At 41.9% G+C, this 23,855-nt stretch overlaps 2 protein-coding genes across 5 annotated transcripts in view; one reads left to right on the forward strand and one right to left on the reverse strand.

Moving 5' to 3' along the window:
- Positions 1 to 3,295, forward strand: part of IGFBP3 (insulin like growth factor binding protein 3) — a 32,551-nt gene extending 29,256 nt beyond the window's left edge. For all 4 annotated transcript variants that reach the window (XM_063130633.1, XM_063130642.1, XM_063130651.1 and 1 more), the window contains one exon: positions 2,345 to 3,295. In XM_063130633.1, coding sequence (XP_062986703.1) covers positions 2,345 to 2,470 — 126 coding nt within the window. In that variant the 3' untranslated portion in view covers positions 2,471 to 3,295. The remainder of the gene's footprint in view (positions 1 to 2,344) is intronic.
- A 9,332-nt stretch (positions 3,296 to 12,627) lies between these two features.
- On the reverse strand, positions 12,628 to 22,829 carry IGFBP1 (insulin like growth factor binding protein 1). The gene is made up of 4 exons (XM_063130673.1): positions 22,411 to 22,829; positions 18,123 to 18,301; positions 16,614 to 16,742; positions 12,628 to 13,893 (listed from the first exon to the last, which is right to left on the reverse strand). The coding sequence occupies exons 1-4, from the start codon at positions 22,751 to 22,753 to the stop codon at positions 13,762 to 13,764; spliced, it is 783 nt and encodes a 260-aa protein (XP_062986743.1). The 5' UTR covers positions 22,754 to 22,829; the 3' UTR covers positions 12,628 to 13,761.
- Between the last annotated feature and the right edge of the window lie 1,026 nt (positions 22,830 to 23,855).

The raw sequence follows: 23,855 nt of genomic DNA on the forward strand, positions 1-23,855 counted from the left end.
GAACCTCAGCAGTATGTAGCACCTTTATTTCCGTTGCTTATTGTTCTCAGTGTTGCCTACTGTTCTTTTGCCTTATTATCACTGAATTTCTAGGAGACACTCGGGCACTTCACTCACCCCAGTTCCGCAGAGTCCTGATTGGGCTAAGCGGCAACACTTTTATCTGCTTCCTCCTAATCAGTGCAATGCAACTCACTAAGTGGTTATGTGTTTCCTTTGGCAGCATGGAAGGTTCCTTTTCATCTTTTCTGCTAACACTAAAAATTGGGTGGGTGTGTCTAGTATCTGCGAATGAAGAGTAGGAGACTTCAAACAGGTTTTGACTTTACCAAGGTCACTATGACATGGTTAGAGAATCTGAAATCCTGTTTTGGCAACTTAGGAACATTTTCCACATGACATCTGCAAGCTTTTTCGCCACCAATGGGAGATGGAGACAAATTCTGGCTGCCTAAGGAGTGTAGCTGTACGTTGCTTGTGCTTGTTGCATACACACATTTTTAGCATCTAAAAAACATAGTGGGTGATATGGCCCACAAACTAACATTCTGCAGATGGTAATTGTGGTCTTAGATGAGGCCACAATCTTCTGTTGTTGATTGATTCTCTCTTTTTTTAAAAAAAAGGATGACTGTTTTGTTACATTATTTTGTTTTCTTTTGACCAGGGAAGGGTTAGGATTTTCAGGCCACGTGGCTCGTATTTCCGCAAGGGTATCTTTGTTCTAGTACATAATTAGATGAAGATTGGTAAATTCATGCTACATTCTCCAAAAATATTTTTTCCAGAGTGAAATTAACTTCACCAGAGCTCTAAAGAATATGTCTCAGCAGTCAGACACTCCCTGAATCCAATACCATAAAATCTATCAACAGTGCAATTAACATGTAGATAGTGAGTTCCTCAATTTGGGAGAAGGTTAACCATGGAATGCATAATATGACATTCCACAAATGTTCAAGAAAGAGATTTCTGTAGAGCAGGGTTTTGTGAAGAGGCATCAGCATTGAGATATGTGTGATGTGGACATAACTATTGTTAATTTTAACTTCCAGAAAACAGCCTCTTTCCCACCATCTTTACTATATTATTATTAAGTGGGCAAACCTCTGTTTTTGATGTTTGGATACATCATGCTAGGTAATTGCTTTTTCCCTAGACGTTATCTAGGTTATGTATTTGGGCAACCATGTGCATAGAAAAATAGGCACGTAGACCTCCGATATACCTAGCAGTTGTTGAAGTGATAACTCTGTTGCAGGGGATTATGTATCTGCTAATAAATGTCAGCTACGAGCCTGGAATTCCTCTCTCAAACAGATGCAAGTGGAGTTGTTACTGCTGCCAAAGCTGTCGTGACCAAGCATGTGCACTCTTTGAGGCCTATCAAGAATCAACTGCCTTTCTTTCCCAAATAAAGGGTCCGTGCATAACTCCCTTACCCGTGAGATTTCCATAGATCCATTAAAACTTGATGTAGCTCCATGGTGGTGGACAGCTGTGGTGTGTAGTGTTACTTGAAGTGATTTATAAGGCTTCTCCACATTTTGGGACTAAGAATAGCTTTTATGGTGCGATAAGTAGAACCTTAATAGCGTTTGGCATTGGAGGTAAACATTCATTGTAATTCTTCTGTAAGGATCATCAAAATTCCACTCATTCCCAGTACTGGCAGTGTTGATAAGATGAAGATGTATGGCTTAGGCCTTGTGCCTCGAACTACATACTTCTCTGCCACCAATAAGTCCTTTTGGTTTGAAGATCCAGACCTCACAACCTGATCTTAACTGTTTTACCCAAGTTTCTGCCTCTGGCACCAGGGGATCCTCATGCCCAAATAGGCCAGTTAGGGGAAAAACAGAAGATTTTGCAGATTCTTTGTGTAGTTCAGTTTGAACGAGGAAAAAATGCTGATGTATTGGCTAACACCAACCCTGTCCCCAAATCCCTGGGACTGTTTTACCACTGTCCTTTTAAACATTTAACAAATGTGGGTATACAAATAAACATGTATGTGCCACTTTAAAATAAAAGAGAGCACAGTCTGTCTAAGGCATGAGGAGTCCGGCAAGACTGAGGGTTGATGCAAATTTCTGGCATGGGAATTAATTCGGTGGTCCAGCTGATCCAGTAATCTAGCTCAGTAGTATATGCACCCTGAACACTAATTGTGAAGATCGGTCCATACTGTAGTCGAAGAACCAGATATGATTGCTTTTAGAGTGCTGCATCTATATTCACCCTTCGGACCAGGCCTAAATCCATTGAAAGTACTTGGGTTAAGTAGATCCCTTACAGAACTGATCAGAATGCATCTAACCAAACCTTTTCTCCTGTTTTGCAGTGTCGTCCATCCAGAGGCCGAAAGAGAGGCTACTGCTGGTGTGTAGATAAATATGGGCAACCACTCCCTGGATATGATGGAAAGGGGAAAGGAGATGTTCATTGCTACAATTTAGAAAGCAAATGAGGAACCTTCACCCTCTTCCATGGAATCTGTGTGTGGCATCTTGACCCGTCAGAGGCCTTGGAGTGACTGGGATATATAGCATAGACTGCGTTGGACTTGGGAGTTCCGAGTTGTGCCCCCTACTTATATTAGGGGATTCAATGACTCTGTGGACGCTGCAGCTGCATCCTGCCACTGACACACTTCCAGCTTTCCATAGATTTACACAGGGAGCTCTGAAATCCCAAATAAATCTGCACTATTGATCCCCAGAAAGAATAAAAAAGGCACTTCAGAATGGATTCAGGGAGTCTCCACTGACTTTGTTTTTTGTTTGTTTGTTTGTTTGTTTTTAAATAACGGCCTGTGACCAATTTGATCCCGAAAGATAACTGTATTTTTATTTTGAAGAATTTATAGACTGTAAGCTTTGTAAAGATATTAAAGACATTGGGTGTGACCCAAACCAAGCTAAGCACTTTGAAGTCACACAGATTTCAGTTGGAGAGTTAAGCATGAGCTCAGTTCTCTCCCGTTGAAATTAAAGGAGCGTAGATTGGCTTCACTTGGGTTGGATCACAGTCAAGGTTTTAAATTTTAAGCTTTTTTTTGGTTTTGTTTTGTTTTGATACAGGTCTGACGGGAAACTTATCTTCACGGGTAATTTTTTTTTTTTTAAAAAAAAAAAAGCTTAAAGAACTTTTAAAAAGAAACATGTTTCTACATGGCTATTTTTTCCCTGTAAAATATACTGTATTATGAATATTCTGTTAGTCTGTATTTAATATAATTGTTTTTTAATAAACTATTTAAATGTAACATATGAATATCTATGTTACATTGTCATTATAGTGTACAGTTTCAAGTTTTGCTCCCCAGGAGACTTGCCAGAGCCTGTGTATCTTCAGGAAACAGTGTAATAGTGTGGAAAGTGGAAAAACCATGGTGTTGCTGGCCACCCTGAAAGAAAGAGTCCACCCAGTCCACCCATCAATAACATTCAAGACCCTAGAGACAAAAAGAGGCACTACTATTGAAAAGCCAATCGGGGAGCTTATTCTAAGATGAATTTTCTATTCTTCATATTAATGAAGGCTAATTTACATTGAGCACTCTATATGTTGAACTGGTGTTTAGGAAATTAGATTGTCTCCATCATACCTCACTGGGCTTGTCTGACTTGTTCCCTCCAAAGTATTTATAAGTTTGGTTAAGTAGCCATTAGCTAGTCAGGTTGGAAAAGGTCAGGAACGGGGACAGCATAGGTTAGACTAGGCAATTGACAGAAAAATACAACTACGATCATCTACATATGGGGATTGCAACAGGTTGATGCAGATATAGGTATGTGCTCAGATACCTGCCTGTACACATGCTAAAAGCATGATTGTAGGTCCAGCGATGGAAGTGTATGTGGAATCCTACTTCTTCATGCAGCTCTCTCTTCCTGAATCGGGGCAATGATCTTTGTAGAAGGGTCACTCACACAGCACAGCAAATGATACACATGAACCTCAACATTGGGTCCCGGACCTCATCAAAAAGTGCATGATGCAGAAGCTCTGCTAAAGCTAAACAGGTCCGAGGGCCTTGCTAGATCTCAGTGAGAATCCGGGGGAGAGGAGGGGAGACCTCGCGTTATGAATAATGCAAGATCTCGACCTTATTCAGACGCCAGACGCGATGAGCTCTGGAGGAGAGCCGTTGCGGCCAGCATTTTTTTTAATTTTTAAAGTTGCAGGACGCAGGAGAGGTAAGTAGGGGTTGTTGGGTTTTTATTAATTCTCCTTCCCCCACCCGCCCCCAGTCCCTGTTCTCCTTCCCCCACCTGCCCCCCATCTCCTGTGGAGCACTGCAGCCTGTCCGTCACTTTTCCCAGCTACTCAGGAGTAAATCCGGTAGCCAGGAAAAGCGACGGATCTGGCTACACGCCTGCAATCCCGGCCTCAGCCTGACCTGTGGCCAGGACCATGAGAAGAACCATGCTACAAGCGGTTCCCGTTAGTGTGGTGCCAGGGCAGCTCGAGGCCTGGCTGAGGCCAGGATCCCCTGTGCATCATCTGGACGCACAGGGACGAGCACGGGCCTCACACCGCGCTAACCCCTGGTCTAGCAAGGTCCTGAGTCAAATTAGTTCCTGAATTACCATTTTGAGAGGTAAGGCAGAATATAGTTATACAAATGTTTATATTTCACCTTTCTCCCATAATGGAACGCAAGGCAGCATAAATTGAAACAAATAATTCTGGTTTAGGGGGGGAAAGAAGTCCATTTCAATATGTAGGAAATTCTCAGGGCTAGTTGATGTGAGTCACAGGGTATGCCAAAAATATCTGCCTATTAGGTGCATCTGTCAAAGTGGGATTGATCTGACCTTCAAAAACTTGTGCCGCAGTGTGCCAGACTAAGTTGCTGTGGGACTTTTTATTTTACCTGTTCTGCGATCGCTATAGGTGAGCGGCTTCTTTAAGAGGTTTATCTTCTGTGTATTGGCCCCCTTCGTGTACCAGCCTGCATGTTGGTGTAGCTCCCGAAATTATTGGTGTGTGAACATTGCATGCTAAGGAGGCGACACATTAATTACCAATGCTTTATGCAAGACCATGGGCTGCAGGGAAGCTTGTACGGGGAAGGGCCCTGTGGCTTGTGTATATTGGCTCTTATTTATGAGCCATCAAAAAGGTGAACCAGAGATTATTAAGAGGAGAAAATACAGGCTAAGCAAGCAACATTCTGCCTCTGTTCTAGGAAAATCCGTATAAAAAGTATAACCCTGCCACAACAATTCTTGTTGCGTTGTAAGTTATTTGAAAGTCTAGGGGAGGAATTGTCCCTGGACAGCAATAAAATGTATCTAAATATAAGTAAAACATGATGGTTCTCTAAGAACAAAGTGCTTTTTAAATTATACACAGGGCAGCTGACTTTTTTTTCAATATATGGGCCACAATTCAGGAAGAAATTAGGCACTTCTAAGCTTTTTGCTTTAACTGGGCTTCCGTGCACCTAACAGTTGTGCTAGATGGTGGCTGTGCTTGTTGATGATTTAATATACATCAACCACAAACAGCTCACAACTATATTGTCAACAGTGTGTATGCATATAACAACAATACCAGTCAAAATCTGTTTCTGCATATTGCCTTTATCAAATCCATATCTGTAGATTTTGATTCCATGGGGAAAAAAATCTTTTTTAGTCCATTTTAAATGGTTGCTGGGTTGCACCTCTCCACTCTTCTAGTGGTAAAAATAAATCCTTACAAACCAACCTTTCAAAAATATTTGAGATCTCATTCCACATTTCATGCTGTTATTATTTCCATGATAAATCATTGTTGACAGCATCATTGTGAACTGTATAATTGGGGTTTGTGGTCGTTGTATTCTTAGAACCCTTAGCTATGAAATATTCTTTCTTGGATTATGTTGAGGACTTTTCAAACATACTTCCTACTCCATGAAAGAAGATTCAGGGGTCATATTTGACTCCAGAAGTCATTTATGGAAAATGCTTTGGGAGATCCGTTTTGAAAGCAGAATAGAAATAAAGAAAGAAAAACAGCATTATTTAATTTAAAAGGGGAATCAGTGATGTGTTCTCTACATCACAAAGAATGCAATGCTGATCATTCCATCCATGGAGAGTAATGTACAGAAAAGCACCATCAGCATCTCATTTCAGGCTATATCCAAACATCATCATCATCATCATCATCATCATCATCATCATCAATATATTTAATAATAATAACAACAACAACGACAGGTTCCGGTGGAGCCATTCAGTGCTCTGCTGTGTGTGGAAAGAGTGAGTAGGATTATAGCCATCACCTTAAAAAGTAGAAATTATTTTTCATGTTATCAAATGACATTGGGGTGATATACAACAGAATTGTATTGCTACCATAACATTTAATTGGTCCGGTTCACATGATCATGGTGAGGGAAATATTTCTCCCATCATGCATGATGGTTGCACGCGAGACAGATTTGAATACTTGCTTCTCCCCATCACCCCATGATTATGAAAACTGGGTCCTTAAAATGAATGTGAACAGAATGTTCTCTTTCTACGCCAGAACGTTGTTTTATTAAGGCACAGGTTGGATTTATTTATTTTTTAAGAGCATCCAATATACTTTTCCCCCAAGGAAATAAAGCTCAGGAGTTGGGCAGCTTAATGAATTTCCAATTTAATCCCGAAACGTTTGTGGGATCCATATGAGCTGCAGCAATACGAACAGGATCAGCCAAATAATACAAATAGGTCAATCTATATCAGCTTAGGGAAATTCTCTTCTCGCTCCACCCAAACACGTTAAAACCTTGTCCTCCTAGATGCCAGCTGTAATTAGTGTGGGACATAATTCAGTAAAATGTGTGGAATTAGCACTGTTATTTTTGGCACGCAGAGAGCTGAATGTTGTAGAGGTGACTTAATGCCTCTTTTTGTGCCTTCATGGGCCTCCTTTTTCATTCAGCTCCCAGTTCAATATTTTAATAAGCAAACACTTAGCTTGCGATTTAGAAGGCAATTTTAAAAAATCCCAATGAAAACACAATAAACATCTTCAGGATTACACCTGATCATTGCTAAATATTTTCACACAAACCAAGAACAGTATACAAATTAGCAGCAAATGCTGTAATAACACATGTTTCATTTTCTTCATCATACAAGCTGTTCCCCAGCGTTCCATTGAACTCTAGCCATGGGGCAAAATGAGGTGGTAAAATGGACTGTACGACATTGAATGAACTTGCTCCCTTCTAACCCAGCAGAGCTGGCCTAAGACATTTTGCTGCCTGAGGCAGTGAACAAGATGACAGAGAAGCAAACTGTACTGACGATTAAATTTTACTTCCACAATGGTGATGGGACAGTATCTTCCACTGCACCTGAGAGCAGCAGCCTAGTCTAGAGGTGCAAGACAGACCATGTGGCACACATAGTTCTGTCTCCCAACAGGGAATGGCTTAGAGGTGTAGCCAAGGGACTGCTGCTGTTCTCTCAAGCAACTGCAGCCCAGTAGTAGGGACGCTGTGGTAGCCCTGCTTGCCCTGCTCTGCTAGTTTTGCTACTTATGATTTGTTGTTTTTGTTGTTGTTTTTAACATAACTCCCTGTAGGAGGAAAATTACCACAACAGTGAAGAGAGCTGCTAGAAGCTTTCTCTCTGATGTGCCAGGTTGATGTACTTGCAGCAGGGCTTGCAGGTTTTATTTAATGTGGGGGAATCATTGAGAAATAGGATCTCACCTGCCCCCTGACGAAATTAATAAGGGTTAGATCCAGGATCTGCCTTCCACAAAAGGGAGGTTCCTCAGCCTGATTTTTGAGGATCCCCCACCCACACCACTACTCTCCTTATTCAGCAGGGTCTCCTGACTCTCTGTGTAGTATTTTCATGAGGATGGAGGGGCTGCTGTGGGAAAGAGCAGGTGGCAAAATCCAGTTTGCTCAGTTAATCCAGTGTAAATCTGGATCCAACATATAGGGCGTCTCTACACCGATATAGGGCATGTTCATGTTTGGCCATTCATGGAAGGTTGTGGGTCTTGTACATGATGTTGTCAACCTCCTGCACATCTCCCGTGCCTTCCCCCAGTTATCCCGACCTAAAAAAACCCAACAACCTTGAATATCCCGATTAATCTGAAATATCACGGGATTTCCTAATATGAACAGCCACAGTTATGCTACAAAGCACCCACTAGAGGGCAATATCCCATTCAAGGTTATGAGCACCAAAAGAAGGGGAAGTTTTCAATTACAAATCATGTCATCGGTAATTCAAACCATGTGATCACCCCTGTCTACCCATCTAATGCAGCCCATCACAATCACACAAAGGCAATGCAATTTTCCCCTAATGTAGTGGTGCTCATAGACAGCAGTTTGGCTTACAGTAGAGAAGTGGGCCTTGACCCTCACCCTGACATTGGGGTGACCTGGAATAGGTTTAAGCTCCATTCTACAAGTATGCAGAAGTGGCATCTCTTTATCTCTCATAGGAGTGAACGGCTGCAATTCAAACCAATAGGGGAAAATAAAGCTCTTGGGGACATTGCACTGGGGAAAACAAATCACAAGACAGATGAGAGGCTAGCCCCCACTGACCTCAAGTATATGAGTGTGTGTAAGTGTGTTTATGTGTGCAGTGTGTTCACAGAACATCACATCTCCCTTCTCTTCCAGGAACCTTGCAATACACAGCAGATAAGTAGCACTCCTCCACAGGCACCGTTTGTCATAATAACAGGCATTTCTCTAAGTTGTGCTTGTCGAAGTCAATTACAGTGTAGCCAGGTGTCCTACTTTACAGAGGACAATCCTCCATTTGATGATGCCTTTTAGTTGAAGGGTTGCCCAGTTTAAAGATACAGGACCATTACAAGGGTAAGCAGGGGCCTTGAAACTGTGCATCACCAGTGAGCACCTAGACAGCAGAATGACCCGGGCACACTGGTCATCCGCTCAGTCTTCCCCACTATGGTGAACTATATTGTATTTCTGTTTAAATTATAGCCATTATTTCTAAATTGACATTTATACATACATATTTGCATGTGCTACTACTACTATGCAAACGGACGTTCTCTTTTGTCCTCCGTTTTTGGAGGTGCATTTCCTCCCTGTTGGCAATAGGAAAGTGGCCACCTTCAAGTCAAATGGAGACCCACCAGCCATGCATTGCAGCCTGCCAAGTGCTTGGCATTCTCATTGTTTTGCAGTCCCAAGAAACCTCCCCAAAGCTGTTTTATTGAGTTCCTGGTAGGTTGCTGTACGTAACTAGGGGAAGGGGTTGGGGAAAATGGGGTGGCTGCATTCAGAGTGGCAGATCACAAATTGTGCAGATCTGTGCTAGTTATTCATAATGACCTCTCACAGGGGTAACTCAAGCAACATAAGACTGATGTGGTCAATATTTATGTTAAGGAGAGCAATAAATAGTTTCATAACACACACACACACACACACCCAATAAACAACAAGGAATCAAGTTAATGCTGCCCATAGGCGGATCTTTTATCTCTCAAGCTACTTCGGAAAATGCCCTCCCCCCACCCTCTATCCATACACAGTGCAATAGTATTTGGAGCTCAGAATATCGCCTTCCACTTCTCTGGCACGCACAGCCCAGAGGGCATAATGTTAGCTATTTGTGCACAAGGAGAAGGAAGGTTCAATGCATACCAAAACCACAGAATTAATTAGTTTTTAGTACAGTCTGAACTTTTTATGACTAAATTCCATAGAAACATTAGCACAGCATAATCCTTTATTGACCCAAGCCCTAAAATTAAGTAATGGTTTTTATAAATCTTTTGGGAAATCATTTTTTGGTATCTCTGCTCACTCTTTTTTAAACACACACACACACACACACACACACACACACACAGCTCCACAGAGATTTTCTGTATTAGCCATTCAAATTATATTTCAAGTATGAAAAGTGCTGAGCAATTTTGTTAGATGGCAGGAGCTTAAGGTTGAAAAGGAAGTGTTTATGCGGAGAGCTATTTTAAAAGTGGGCCATTCGTACATTGGAAGGTTATCCATGGCTGTTGAAAGGGGCATGTTGAATGTGTCCATGCTTCCTCCTCTCCTTACCCCTGACCCCCAGCAGTAAATTATTTATTTATTTATTTAGCACCAACAATGTACTTGGTGCTGTACAAAATATACAAATAAAACAGCGATACCCTGCCTAGAGGTTTACAATCTGAAATCACATTAAAACATATGAAAGTGGGGGGAAGGGGTTCACAAAGAGAATAATCATAGTAATAAGAACAGTAAATCAAGCTAAAATACCAAAAGCTATTGAAAACAAATGAGTTTTCAAACGCGTTTTAAAATCTACAATGGAACTCGTGGTACGTAGTTGCTCTGGAAGAGCATTCCAAGCAAACGGGGCAGCCAGAGAGAATGGGCCATGCTGGGCAAGAGAGATAGAAACTCTTGAGCGGGAGAGCAACATAACATTTGAAGAACAGAGGGTACGAGGGGGGTGGTAAAGTGAAATGAGAGAGGAAAGATAAGAAGGTGCAAGACCATGACAGGCTTTGAATGTTATCAAGTGATCAAGGGGCTGGAGCAAGTCCTCTATGAGGGAAGGTGACGTCAAGAGCTTTTTAGCTTGGAAAAAATAGCAAGCAAAGGGGGACATAGTAGAGATGTATAAAATAATGCATAGTGTGGAGAAAGTGGAAAGGAAGGAATTTCACTCATGTCCTACTTCTGGGTTTCCCATTGGGGTATCTGGTTGACTACTGTGGGACTAAAAACACTCAACCAGATTGGTCTTTAGTCTGATCCAGCATGGCTCATCTCATATTCAGTTATGGCAGAGGCGTCATTGTTGCCAGTGATATGAGCGCTCTTCCTCTGGTGAACTGGTTCTGCAGGATTTTCAAAACCCTGCAAGGTCTGTGTGACTAGTGATGACAGATGGACGAAAGACTTGAGTGCATGTACTGTAGGCAATTATGCTTTTGCCATACCAGTGCTTGAAAACCTGTCAAGCGATTGTCTGTCTTTACTAGTCAGTGTTCCCTTAACTTTTAAAAACAGACACAAGATGCACTGCAGTATTCAGGTAGGAGGGTGACATTCAATGTTCCTGACCAAAACATGGTTCCGTCATTCTACTTAACAAGCACCATTTTGCTGAAGGGAAAAGCACCCCGGGGCAAAGATGGAGATTACAAATTAAGGTGAAGGGAATCAGCAGCAGTGGAATTGTAGGAGTGTAATAGTAGAAAGCTAACAGCTGAATACATAGAAACGAAGATGTTTGATACGGAATAAGCATGTGTCCTTACTTCCCTTCAGAGAAAATAGGCATGGTAGGTGGCTGAATGCTCTTTCAGGGGGAGATCTCATGGAGATTTTCCTCTCCTTTGGAGCCTTTTTGTTATTTATCTCATTTGTATCCTGCCCTTCTGTCAAGGTGTTCAGGGTGACATTCAGGTCCAGTGTTGGGACAGAAGCAGCCTTGTTCACCTGAGTAAATGACAATGGATGCCGGAGAATTAATGGGGAGACCGTGTCCCTGTTGGTTCTCCTGAACCTCCCAGTGGTTTTCAATGCCATCAACCATGGTATCCTTCTGGATCATTTGTCTGGGTTGGGCAGAGGCATGGCGTAACTGTGATGGTCCCCATCCTTCCTGGATGAACAGTCCCAGATGATGGTGATTGGGAATTTCTGCTCCATCCCATGGCCATTAGCATGAGGTGTGCTAGAGGCTTCCATCTATGTTTTTCAGGGGGAAACCTCTGGGGAAAGCCATTTTGAGAGTCAGGCTGAAGTGCCACTAATATAAGGATTACACTCAGCAATGCCTCTCATTTTTATCTAATGATCCCAGGGAGGCTGTTGAACTCCTGAACCAGTATTTGGAGGAGGTTTTGGGATGGATGAGGGCAAATAAACTGACACTTAATCCAGAAAAGATGAAAGTACTGTGGGTACTGACTAATCTGGATGACAGATTACATCTGCTCTTAGTTGGGGTTGCATTCCCCCTGAAGGACCAAGTGTACAATGTGAGTGTCCTCTTGGACTTGGTGATAACTGAGGAAGCTCAGGCAGTGGTAGTGGCCAGGGGCACTTTTTTCCTGCTTAGACTAGTACACCAGTTGTGACCCTATCTGGAGAAGGAGGACCTTCTTTCAGTTATTCATGCTCTAGACTACAGGCTGGACTAGTGATGCGGTGTATGTGGGTCTGCTTAGGAAAACTCCTCAGAAGCTTCAGCTATGGCAACCCAGATATTGGTTGGCTTATGTGATACCAATACTGCACCATTTTATATTGGAATAGCCCTGCTGGATTAGGCTAAAGATCCATCTCATCCACCATTCTGCTTCCAAGCTGTCCCCTCTTGTTGATCCCTACTCAGGGATGGGGAAGGTGTGGCACTCCAGGTGTTGCTGGAGTGTGACTCCCATCAGGCAAAACCAGCATAGCCAATGAAGGGGGATGATGGGAGTCGCCATCCAACAACATCTGAAGGACCATATCATCTTGAAATGCAGATGCATGTTTACTTGCTATCTTTGAATATTAATTACTCATAACACAACGCTTTTCAGGACTCTCTGGATCAGGGCCAATAGGCTACAGCTGACTGTGAGCTAACATGTCACTGAAAGCAAAAGAAATAGTGTCCAAAGAAAATGGTTTAATATTTCATTTTAAATAACATGACATGGTCAACTTACAAAAATTTACACCCATTAAATGTTGTCCATTATAGTCTATTATTTATTTTTACAATATAAAGGCAGTGCATATGTGTGAAAGTCTCCTTTTTCCACGACGTTATCAAGATTTACAACACCTTGACACAGAAATTACAGTGTAGTGGAGGTGCAAAACTAACAAGATATACAAATGAAAAAGGCTTTTAAATAAATACTTGAACTGTGTTCTGTTTCATACTCATTTCTACACTAAGTTTCCAAATATTATAAATACATGATACAAAATTCATCGTTTACAAGTATTTTTCCCCATACTTTTTGTGTTTGGTTAACTGATATACTGTGCTTTTAGAAAATAGAAAAGTGCATGTTTTCAGAGAAACAGTATTAAAATATTTACATATATAGTTTTGAAATGTTGAAGAATATGGATATATAAGTTAAAAACACAGACAAATAAAATAAAAAACCATATAATATAAATAATTCAGCAGTCTTTTGAACCAGGCAATACTGGGTAGACTATGAAAGCAGCTCATTTTGCTATAGTTACATATACATTAGAAGGTATGAAGGCTTCTAATGAATCTCATTCAGTTTGCATTTTAATGCAGACCTACTTAATTTTACTCTTTTGAACCACTATGTGAACCAAAACTTAGTTATCCTTCAAAAGTTGTACTTCTCCAAATTGTACAATGGAGTTCTCCAATCAAAAATGTGTTTAAAATGTATATAATTAGGGGAAATAATGTTTTAAAATGCATTATATTAGGGAAATAGTTTGCAAAAAAAAGTGTATCTTGGGCAATATTTCACACAAACTATTTGACTTGTCATACAAAAATTAAAAAAAAATCTCGAAGTTCAGGCCAAATCAAGCTTAAGACTGGAAAAATGAGAAATTGACAGAAACAAAAATCGACAGATTCATCCATCCCTAATATGTGCTTGCTTGAATAGGATCAGGCTGTTTGAGCAGTCATATGCTTAAAGAACTGTTGACGGGTGGTTTCCTTGGCTCTGGAATTGGGTACTTGACTTGCAAAATATTTGGTATATACTTGCACAACTTCTGTTGCATGTTTGGTCTTATTCTTGTGAGTCAAGATATTGTTCACATTCAGGGTTGCTTGTCATTTCAGGAGATCCAGGAATCCTCTTCCCATTTTTTGGATAGACACACCAGCACCTTGCAGGGCTTCCATCAAATGAACTTTCACACTAAGGGTTTTTTAAAAAACAGAAACAAAAACATGTTTAAAAAACAATAAGAATATTTTTTTAAATGTGGCAATGACTAGGTTAGACATTAGAGAACACCTTGTTATCTATACCACACCCGATCCTCACAGAAGCACTAATCACATTTTTAAATTAATAGATTTTGGTCCGTTTGACCTCAGCTGTACTGTTGCCAAGCAGACCTTGAAAACAGACTGATATTTTCCATTTGTCCACTTCTGTAAAGAGGATAACTGTTTGGCTCTGCCCACCCCCCTCCCTCCACCTCCTGCTAGGTGGGACAAAGTTAAGAAAAAATGTACAGGAGGCTAGAAATGGGGAAGGGATTCGGGCAAATTACTAAAAGGGAGATTTTATGTGGATTTCAAAGTAGGTGTTGCATTAGGTTAAAAAGAAGGTGTGATATTTGAGAGAGGCATTTACTGTACAATGATATGCATGTCTACTTAGAAGAAAGTACTGGATTCTTAAATGGTTGGAGATAAAGAAGTTAGCGATTCAAGCAACCAACTGCATTGCCACCTATTTAGAGAAACCTGACTTGATCAACGTATGAGTTCTAATTGCTCAGTCAAGTAGTTATGCATAATATTGTAGATGAATACCTGTATTAGCACAGCATTATAATGCTGGGTTAAAACATTTGGAGACCCACACATCAGCTTGATTACAAAGTGTAAACAAGCATTTAAAACCTTGAGCCTCCCTCTAGTCATACATCAATATCTACTACAGATCATGCAGTTTGAACATATGCATGGCGGAGGGGGTCTACACACATAGGACCCTGTGACAACGTTCTTCGGTACCCCCCACTTGGCTATTGGATGATCAGAGAGGGGCTAATCTCATGCCTGCATCTCTGCAGAGAGAGAGAGATGCAGGCATGAGATTAGCCCCTCTCTGTGCATCCAATAGCCAAGTGGGGGTACCAAAGAACGTTGGCACAGGGTCCTATGTGTGTAGACCCCCTCTGCCATGCATATATTCAAACTGCATGATCTGTAGTAGATATTGATCACACCACAAGCAACTCTGCATGTAAGCCCCCATGCAAATGCATTACGCACATGGATGGGGTGAGATCAGCCATTGCGATCACACATATACTGAACGATATGGAACATTTTCACAGAGCTTATGGGAAACAGAGTTCTAGAAACGGTTCCCTCTCTTTCCTTTTACTTTTTCTAAACCAGTACAACTGAAAGTAATCTTCCACCACTTGGCTTCCACATTTGCTAGGGTGACCCTATGAAAAGGAGGACAGGCCTCCTGTATCTTTAACAGTTGCATAGAAAAGGGGATTTCAGCAGGTGTCGTTTGTATATATGGAGAACCTGGTGAAATTCCCTCTTCATCACCACAGTTAAAGCTGCAGGGGCTATACTAGAGTGACCAGATTTAAAAGAGGGCAGGGCACCTGCAGCTTTTAACTGGTGTGATGAAAAGGAATTTTCACCAGGTTCTCCATATATACAAATGACACCTGCTGAAATTCACTTTTCAATACAACTGTTAAAGATACAGGAGTCCTGTCCTCCTTTTCATATGGTCACCCTACATTTGTTCTGCTTCCTCCATGTCTAACATTCCTTTCTGCCTTAACCTGTTTTCGCCATCCAGGGAAAATAGGCACACTTAAGTAAGTCCCATGTTAGTCACAACTAATTCATCCTATCACGTTCAAAGAGAATGACACAACAGCTTTCCCTGGATTGGGGCCCTCCAGAGACATGTCTCTCCACTGGCATAAGGAATGTGATACATCCAATTGAATGTTTTCCCCACTGGAAATTAGTGGAACAAATTTATCCAAAGTGAAGCCCTTAAAAACCTCACTGATTCAATGGAGGAAAGTTAACCATATGTTTAACACTCCCATTATAAATAATCTATGGGATATGATTTAACTGGTTTGCACACACAATGAAAATGTTGTTGCTGAATTTTGCTTTCCTGGAGCAAGTAATCCAGGGGTATTTTAGAGATTGTATGCTTCAAGAAAATTAAAATCCCTTAGACCATGTCTACATACTCCAGCTTTATTCCATTCACAAGACAATACTTTAGCTGCAATCCTAAAGTAAGCCCCGTTGGAAATGATAGGATTTAATTCTGAATAAACATGCATAGGAGTGAGCCTTTTTGGTTTCTATTTTTCTCCATATTCTCCAAACAACTGCTTCTTTGCAAATGATTCCAGTCAATTTACAGCATGGGTAGGCATCTTCTGTGGGCCTGGGAACTACTTTCTGCCCCCTGAAACTCACTGCGGGTTGTACACACATCTGCCACTAGAAATGCCACTACCTATTTGCTGCCTAATTTTGGTGGCAGTAGCAAGAAAAAAGTCACATTTCCCCTTTAAAGCAAGATGTCCAGGAAGCACGTGCCTTGTTTTAATGCAAAATCATGCTCTTAGGAGTCACAGGGGACTATAGTATTGCCTTAAAACAAAGGTACACACTCCCTGAACACCTTGTTTTTAAACATAGATTTTTTTATAGCTGTGCACCATTGACATTTGACGGCACGGCAGCAAAATTGGGGGGGGGGAATGGGGCGCAAAAAATGATGTGAGGCCACGTGCAGCCTGAGCACTGCAAGTTGCCCATCCCTGGTTTATAGAGTAATAGACCAAACATTCATTGCAATAGCGTGAGAATAATCACCCTCAACCCACACAACAAAATTACCTGCTTGCTATGGTAAAATCCATTTCTATTACAGTTGGGTAAATAAAACCGGTATATCTCTCCTCCAGTTCTCTGTTGAGCTTTTGCTAATTTATCCAGTGCCCGGTAGAGTTCTTTTTTACATGGACCCTGAAAGAACAGTGTTCAAACAACTGTAAATATAGTAGCATTAAAGCAAATACTGACATATAAGAATTGTAAAGAAATATGGAGCAAATACTATGTTAAAATGGTAACAATATTCTTAAAAACATGAATTTGCATCCATTTAAACTAAATGTAGTTCGTACCGTTAAAGGACCATGGTCCCATATTAACCTTTTTTGTCTAAGAAGTCCTTCTATTTGCATTTTTAAGGCTACAGTCCTTGAACACAACAGGGCTTACATCTGAATGAATATGTATAGGATGGATTGTATATAATAACACCAGTTACTCAATGTCAGAAAGGTGGCATAGAAATACAATAAAGACATTATATGGCAAATCATCTAGAGTTCCATCGAATTCTGCTGTTCTGCCTAAATAGTTGACTTTTTGTTCTTTGGTGCCCTCAAGTGGTTCTTATATGAAGTTATCAGCAAATACTCCCATCCATTCTAGTGCTTACTATGACTATTTATTAGCAAATAAATAACTAGCATTTATAGGGTTCAAAGAACTTTGTTGACATTATCTAAATCATTTTTTCAAGGTAGGCCAGTATTGTTATTCCTCTATTAAAGTTCAGAGGGGAAAGCATGAGAGAATAATGGCACAACTATTGTACCATTACTTCTTTTTGAGCCCCAAAGAAAGTGAGGCAGGTGGCTACCAGGAGGAGGGCCTTCTCTGCTGTGGCCCCCCGGCTGTGGAATGAGCTCCCTAAGGAGGTTCGCTTGGCACCTACATTATATGCTTTTAGACATCAGGTGAAGACCTTTTTATTCTCCCAGCATTTTAACAGTCTATAAATAAATTTTAACTTGGTGTTTAAAATTTGTAATTTTGCATTGCTGCTGTTTTTATCTGGTTGAGCTTTTATACTGTATTTTAGATTATGGTTTTATACTGTTGTCTTATACTTTGTTTTTAATTTTTGTGAACCGCCCAGAGAGCTCCAGCTGTTGGGCGGTATAGAAATGTAATAAATAAATAAATAAATAAATAAATAAATAAAATAATCGGGGACCATAAAGAAAGATCAGCTGGTTTTGCCCAATATCTGGGGGCATTTTCCCATTAGAGGGTGGGAGCCCAAGAGTGACATTTTAGCTCCACAAGAACCCTAAGAGATAGGCAAGACTAGAAAAGAGTGAATCCACGCAATGAACTTCATGCGCGGGTGGCCATATGAACTGGAGTTTCCCATGGTCAAATTCAATAGTCTAGCCACTTACACCACAAGGGAGGGCTATCATTGAGAAGGGTTTGATCAGATAGTCTCAAGTCAGTTTCACCAACAGCCTGTCCTACTCCAATGTAATATGCAGACAAGAGGCCACTTGAAGTAGGTGTGGCAGGACTCACCTGTTCCTTCCATTTCTTAAGTTCGGTAAATCTCTTTGCTTTCATGCTTTCATAGGCACTGATCACATTCCAAGCAGCAGACTTGTCTTGGCCAATAGGAAATGTCATCTGATAGTTGATCAGTTGATCAGCTGTCATTTCAGTGCCTTCGGTGGGCAGGTCTTCAGGTTCAACAGAATCTGAAAAGGAACAATAAGGAAGATATAATGTATGAAACAGTATGATATAGGTAGAACATTTCCTGCACAAGCTCTATTGAAATGAATGGGAGCTGCAGAGGAGCACAATTACCATGTGCCAGTAGTAAACATCAACTGTCAATAGAAAATAAGCCAACCAGGGGTGGGGAAGGCTTATGGTTCTATGAGAACCTAGAAAAAACAGTATAATTGTGAAGTCAGTGAATGTGAAGTCAGTGAAGTCAGGCAATGCTAGTGAAATCTCAGAAGCTAAAGGAACTACTAAGGCCTTAACTAGACCTAAGGATTATCCCAGGCAAATGGAGGGGTCGTCCCTGCCTGCTCCCGGTATCCCGTGTGTCATTTGGATGTATAGGGATGATCTCGGAACTATCCCGGGATATAGGCCTGGTCTAGCCATGGCCTAAGTCAGATTTCCAGTGGCCAGAAGGCAGGGGCTCCAGAGGGCATGTCTAAACCATCCATTTATCCCAGAGTCATCTCTAGGGCTGTTTCTACACCTGCCTTTTCCCCAGGATCACCCTGAGATCATCCCTGTGCATCCAAATGACAAACAGGGGATCCTGAGAGCAGGCAGGGATGATCCCTCCATTTTCCTGGGATAATCCTTAGGTGTAGAAAAGGCCCAGGTCATCTCTCTGCATCCAAATGACACACACGGGATCCCGGATCAACTGGAGACAACCAGAGACTTTCCCTGGGTTAATTGAAACTGGGGATTTCCCAGTTTTCCCATGGTCCCAGCACAACCCTGAGGACCGCAATTGGTATGGCCAGTGCTCCCAGGTCCTCCCTCCAAGTAGCGGGGCTCTTTAAATGGGCATGGAGTTGCACAGGGTGACTCCGTGCCCATCGGGGCTGGGGGGAGCAATTTCACCATCTCCTGGATGGTTGTCGGCACTTTTGTTTAAATTCCCCCCACCCCTGTTTTACTTACTTTTTGGAGGATCAGGGCTGCGCAATTGCGCAACCAGCTCCTCCTTTCAAAACAAAAACAAAAACGCCACATTGGACATCCTTCCTTTTTTCCAGGATGCCGCACTGGCTTATGGACGCTGGGGGAGGATCTCAGAAGCCAGAAAGCCTGAGATCCACTCCTCCGAGTCCAGGAAAGCCCGTAGGTGTAGACATGCCCAGACAGTACCCAGTAGAACCCCTTTCCCCCCACTCCATGACTAGCAGAAGCAATTTACATTCTGCAAAATAGTTTTTTAAAAAGCAAAAAGTGTGAAATAAGATAAAGCACATGGGTGTGCTGAAATGGTTAGCAGCCTTCCATAATGCGGTGTCATGCAGATGTTTTGGACTTCAACTCCCAAAATTCCCTGCCAACATAGCTAATGGTAAAGAATCCTGGAAGTCGTAGGCCAAAACATCTGGATGAAACCAGGCTGAACCGGTACATGTGGTGGCAACCCCAGGTTTGCCACTGTTTAATATGTGAAGCAGATGTGGAACAATTTGTAGGTAATAATATTCAACAATGTACAACAGAGTTCCTGTGTGAGTAAGGAGGGGGGCAACAGAACAGGGTAGCAGAGTAGCAGAGTATAGCTTTGTAGGAGATGCACAGGGGTTTGTTCATGGGGGGCGTCTGCAGTGGAGTGCTAGGGATTGAGAAGAGCCCCATGGAGGTAACTATGTGGGGTTGTTGATAACATATGAAACCATTTAATTTCTTTACATCTCAAATTATAACATTTTTGATAATGTGTTCTACGGAGCCATCTTCTCTGTTGAGTAATACTTACACCAAAATTGCAGCGAATCCCATTGTCTTAGGGCTCATCTACATTAAGTAGGATATTCCACTATGAAAGCGGTATGAAAGCAGTATATAAAAGGCAGGACCCACACTACTGCTTTATAGCAGTATTGAAGTGCACTGACAACTGTTGGGGCCCATTGACACATACCATATACTGCTTTCATAGTGCTGTATCCTGCTTGGTGTAGATGTGTCATGGCCCCAACAGTTGTCAGTGCACTTCAGCACCACTATAAAGCAGTAGTGTAGATCCTGCCTTTTATATGCCACTTTCATATTGCTTTCACAGTGGAACATCTTGCTTGGTGTAGATGAGCCCTTAAAATATAAGCAAAATCAGAACTCCCCCCACCCCACCTAAAAGTCATTGGGTACATGAGAACAAAATGGAAACCTAGAGAGCATACCTGCTAAAAAATAATGGTCAGGAATTCACAAGGATTTTAAATCAATAGCAAAACTGGCTTCTTTCTAAACTATAGTATTCAGATTCTTTTTAATTCATATACTCTTGATTTACTCTTAGTGGAAAACAAAATTCTATCAACTCTTGATTGAGCTGCAATTCTTCTAAAGTGTAGTAAGATTTGCTTTATGTAATTTTCATCACTCAAAATATTGGCACCACAGTAGCAAGGCCAGGCACATAAGGGGTTGGATCTAGATGTAATCCTATTTAGAATAGATCCACTAAAATCAGTGAGAATTAAGTTAGACACGACCAACTTAATTCCTATTGATTTGAATGGGTCTACTCTAAGTATGACTACACTTGAACTTTAAGGCAGATGTGTTCAGAGTTCACTTCCCCCCCCCTTAGACCTACAGCAACAATATACGTCTGTCCCCAATTGAGCTCCATCTGAAAGTTAAGAAATATTTACACTGTCTTCTGAAAGTGTATTAGTAGAGGTATAGGGAGAAAAGGTAAGACTTGTCACTTTAAAAACATATCTAATTTTCAGGACTGGCAGGTGGAGAATCTAACAAAATGCTTTCCTTTATTTCATTAGCATTGTGACATTTTTAATACCCTTAGCCCTGTCTACCTTCAACAGCAGTAACCTCTCAAGGAACAATTAAGTGATTGGTGAAAGTGTGTGTGTGTGAGAGAGAGAATTCCTGTTTGTCAGGCTGTTGTAAAGGCACGGGAGTGACAAAACAAAAAAGAAAAAGACAGAACTCATTATTTCCTTTCCTTCCTTTTTCCCAACAACATTCACAGGCAAAGCCTTTGGTTCGGCTGTTGTTGGGAGGTGGGTGGGGCAAAGTACCTTATGGGCATTCTTCCTCTCACACTTGAATGTTTTCCCACAGCCCTCTTGGCTTTCACTTCAGTGTCATTGCTATCTCTCTCTCTCTCTCTTTTTCCATGATGGAAACATCCCTTTGCGAGGCTGTGCTCTTCACTGAAGGAGCTGCCTTTCTCGAACTTTGGCCTGACTCATACAACAGCTCTCCATGGTGTCAGTCAGAGGCTGGACCCAGCCGTGCCGCCTCAGAGACAAGATGCCAAGGCCTAAACCTGGAACATTTGGCCTTCGAAACCTTTTCCCAGCCTCCACCTGTCCAAACTCAGCTTTCCGATAGGCCGGGGAACCTCCTAAACACGCAGGTACACTTCCCACAAAACTCTGCCACAGGCTGCTTGCTGCAGAGAAGGCCAAACGATGGAGCCACTTGCCCTCTCACCTTGGCATTCTCTCACACCAGAGCCTCCGATCATACCATCCCTTGGTGGGGTGCGTGATCCGCAGCTCCCCACGTGCTTCCCAGGACAGGGACATGCCATCTCTGGTGGGTGCACCGCCAATCTCATCATCTATGTTCCCAGGGACGTGCACATCCTTTTCCGCTGCTCCGCCATGGAGAAATACTAGGGATGGGAGATGCTAGGAACTCCTGACGCTATTTGAGACATGCAGGAGATCCTAGCATCCCCCATCGTCAGCCGCCACCACTTCATATTATTATTAGATTGTAAGCCTATGCGGCAGGGTCTTGCTATTTACTGTGTAATCTGTACAGCACCATGCACATTGATGGTGCTATATAAATAAATAATAATAATAAAAATAATAACCTTCTGCCCCTAGCCAGTCCTACCTTGGACTCACTTTTCCCACAGGCCCTGGGCTTCTTAAAACAAAGAGCACTGGAACGAAGAACGCATATTAGAAGGCATGGGGTTTTTTATATCATGATTGCTGTTTAATACTTTGAATGGTTTAAATTTTTGTGAACCGCCCAAAGAGCTTCGGCTATTGGGCGGTATAGAAATGCAATAAATAAATAAATAAATAAATAAAATGTTATTTACCTGCAGTCTCTGTCACGTCGGCAGTGGAGACGCAGGTGCCATGCCCGTGGGTGAGGGCATAAAGAGGCCTGGCTTCTTCTGGGCGTACACGGCAGCTGAGCCCCTGGCCGCAGCGTGCTGTGTATACTCCGCAAGGCTCCCCCAGCTGAAGGGCACAAGCACGGCAGCAGCTACAGCCTGCCTGCTGAGCTGTTTCTAGACAGCCTGCAGGCACTGGCGGGCACAGAGCGAGCTTCTCTTCGGTGCACGGGGCACATTGTATTGAATGGAAGGCAGCCCCCATGACGAGGCAAGGGCAGAGAAGGAAGAGCAGCAGCTCACAGGAGAGGCCTGTAGGATGCATGATGGATGAGGTCTTCCAGGAAGCAGCTGAGTCTGGGAAGCAGCAGCAGTTACTTGACCTACGTTCAGCTAGTCCTGTCTTCCCAGTTGCCAGGCATTTATACAGTTCCTTGTCAGCCTGTTAATCTTTAACCCTAAGTTAACAATTATCTGAGCAGGAGGGACAGAAAACCATCATTTCATTGGTAGTTTGTGTCCCTCCCCCTTTATTATTATAATTTTTTTTTTAGAATAGCAAAATCATTCATCACTATTCCACTCATTCTTAACCTTTTCAGGATGGTTTTAAATATGTCTATAAAAAAAAAGGATTCCTCTCTCACCCCATCTTAAACATCTCTCCCTTTATAGATAGCCCATAAAATATTTGATTGAGAAAGGCAGAGGGGAGGGGGGAAGAGCCCCACTGAAACCTCAGTAGCTGACTTCATACTTCCATGGCAACGGATGCAACAACCTCTTGTTTAATTTTTGTCATGTGGTTGGAGGTTATTAGGACAATGACATACCAAAAGAGGCCCCCAGAGTGTAATCAAAGCTCCTTAGATCCGGTAACTCCTGAACACAGCACGTAGGAGCTAATGTCAATAGTGCACTTGCAAGGATTGTTTGGGAGAGTTTCCTGTGGATGTGCTTGAGCTTAAACAGAACTCAAACATGAGCCCCCGATATCATTGGGGAGGGGCAGGGGTTACATACTTTTCTAACAACGAAGAGAGGAAGATACCTAGCTCACATCCCTCCCAGAGCGGCCTTTATATACATTTTACAATCAATAAGCAAAGGCTGCATCTTATGCACACTTACCTGGGAGTAAATCTCATTGAAACCAGTGGAACTTACTTCCAGTTGGGAGTAAATAAATTTGTATCAGATCAGGCTTGAAATCATCTCTACGGTACTTTCATTAAAGGGAAAAGAAACTGGCTGGCTGCCAGGACCCAAGGCAATGTACAAGTAATAAAACGATTTAAAAACCAATTCAAAGCATTAAAACAGTAGAAAACCCAGGCACCATTAACTATTAAAAACATTAGAAAACAGAAAATGCAAAACAAAAAACCCCAAACCAAAACAAAAAAAAGCACCCGGCAGCATTAAAC

This window comes from Elgaria multicarinata, chromosome 1 (assembly GCF_023053635.1).
Source record: "Elgaria multicarinata webbii isolate HBS135686 ecotype San Diego chromosome 1, rElgMul1.1.pri, whole genome shotgun sequence".
Lineage (NCBI taxonomy): Eukaryota > Metazoa > Chordata > Lepidosauria > Squamata > Anguidae > Elgaria > Elgaria multicarinata.

Excerpts from the sequence above, each read along its gene's own strand:
- IGFBP1 (XM_063130673.1), bottom strand. The coding sequence starts at position 22,753 with ATGCATCCTACAGGCCTCTCCTGTGAGCTGCTGCTCTTCCTTCTCTGC. Across the intron at positions 18,302-22,410 it reads CGACGTGACAGAGACTGCAG|ATTCTGTTGAACCTGAAGAC; the intron begins GTAAATAACATT and ends GTTCCTTTTCAG. Across the intron at positions 16,743-18,122 it reads TTAAGAAATGGAAGGAACAG|GGTCCATGTAAAAAAGAACT; the intron begins GTGAGTCCTGCC and ends CTGTTCTTTCAG.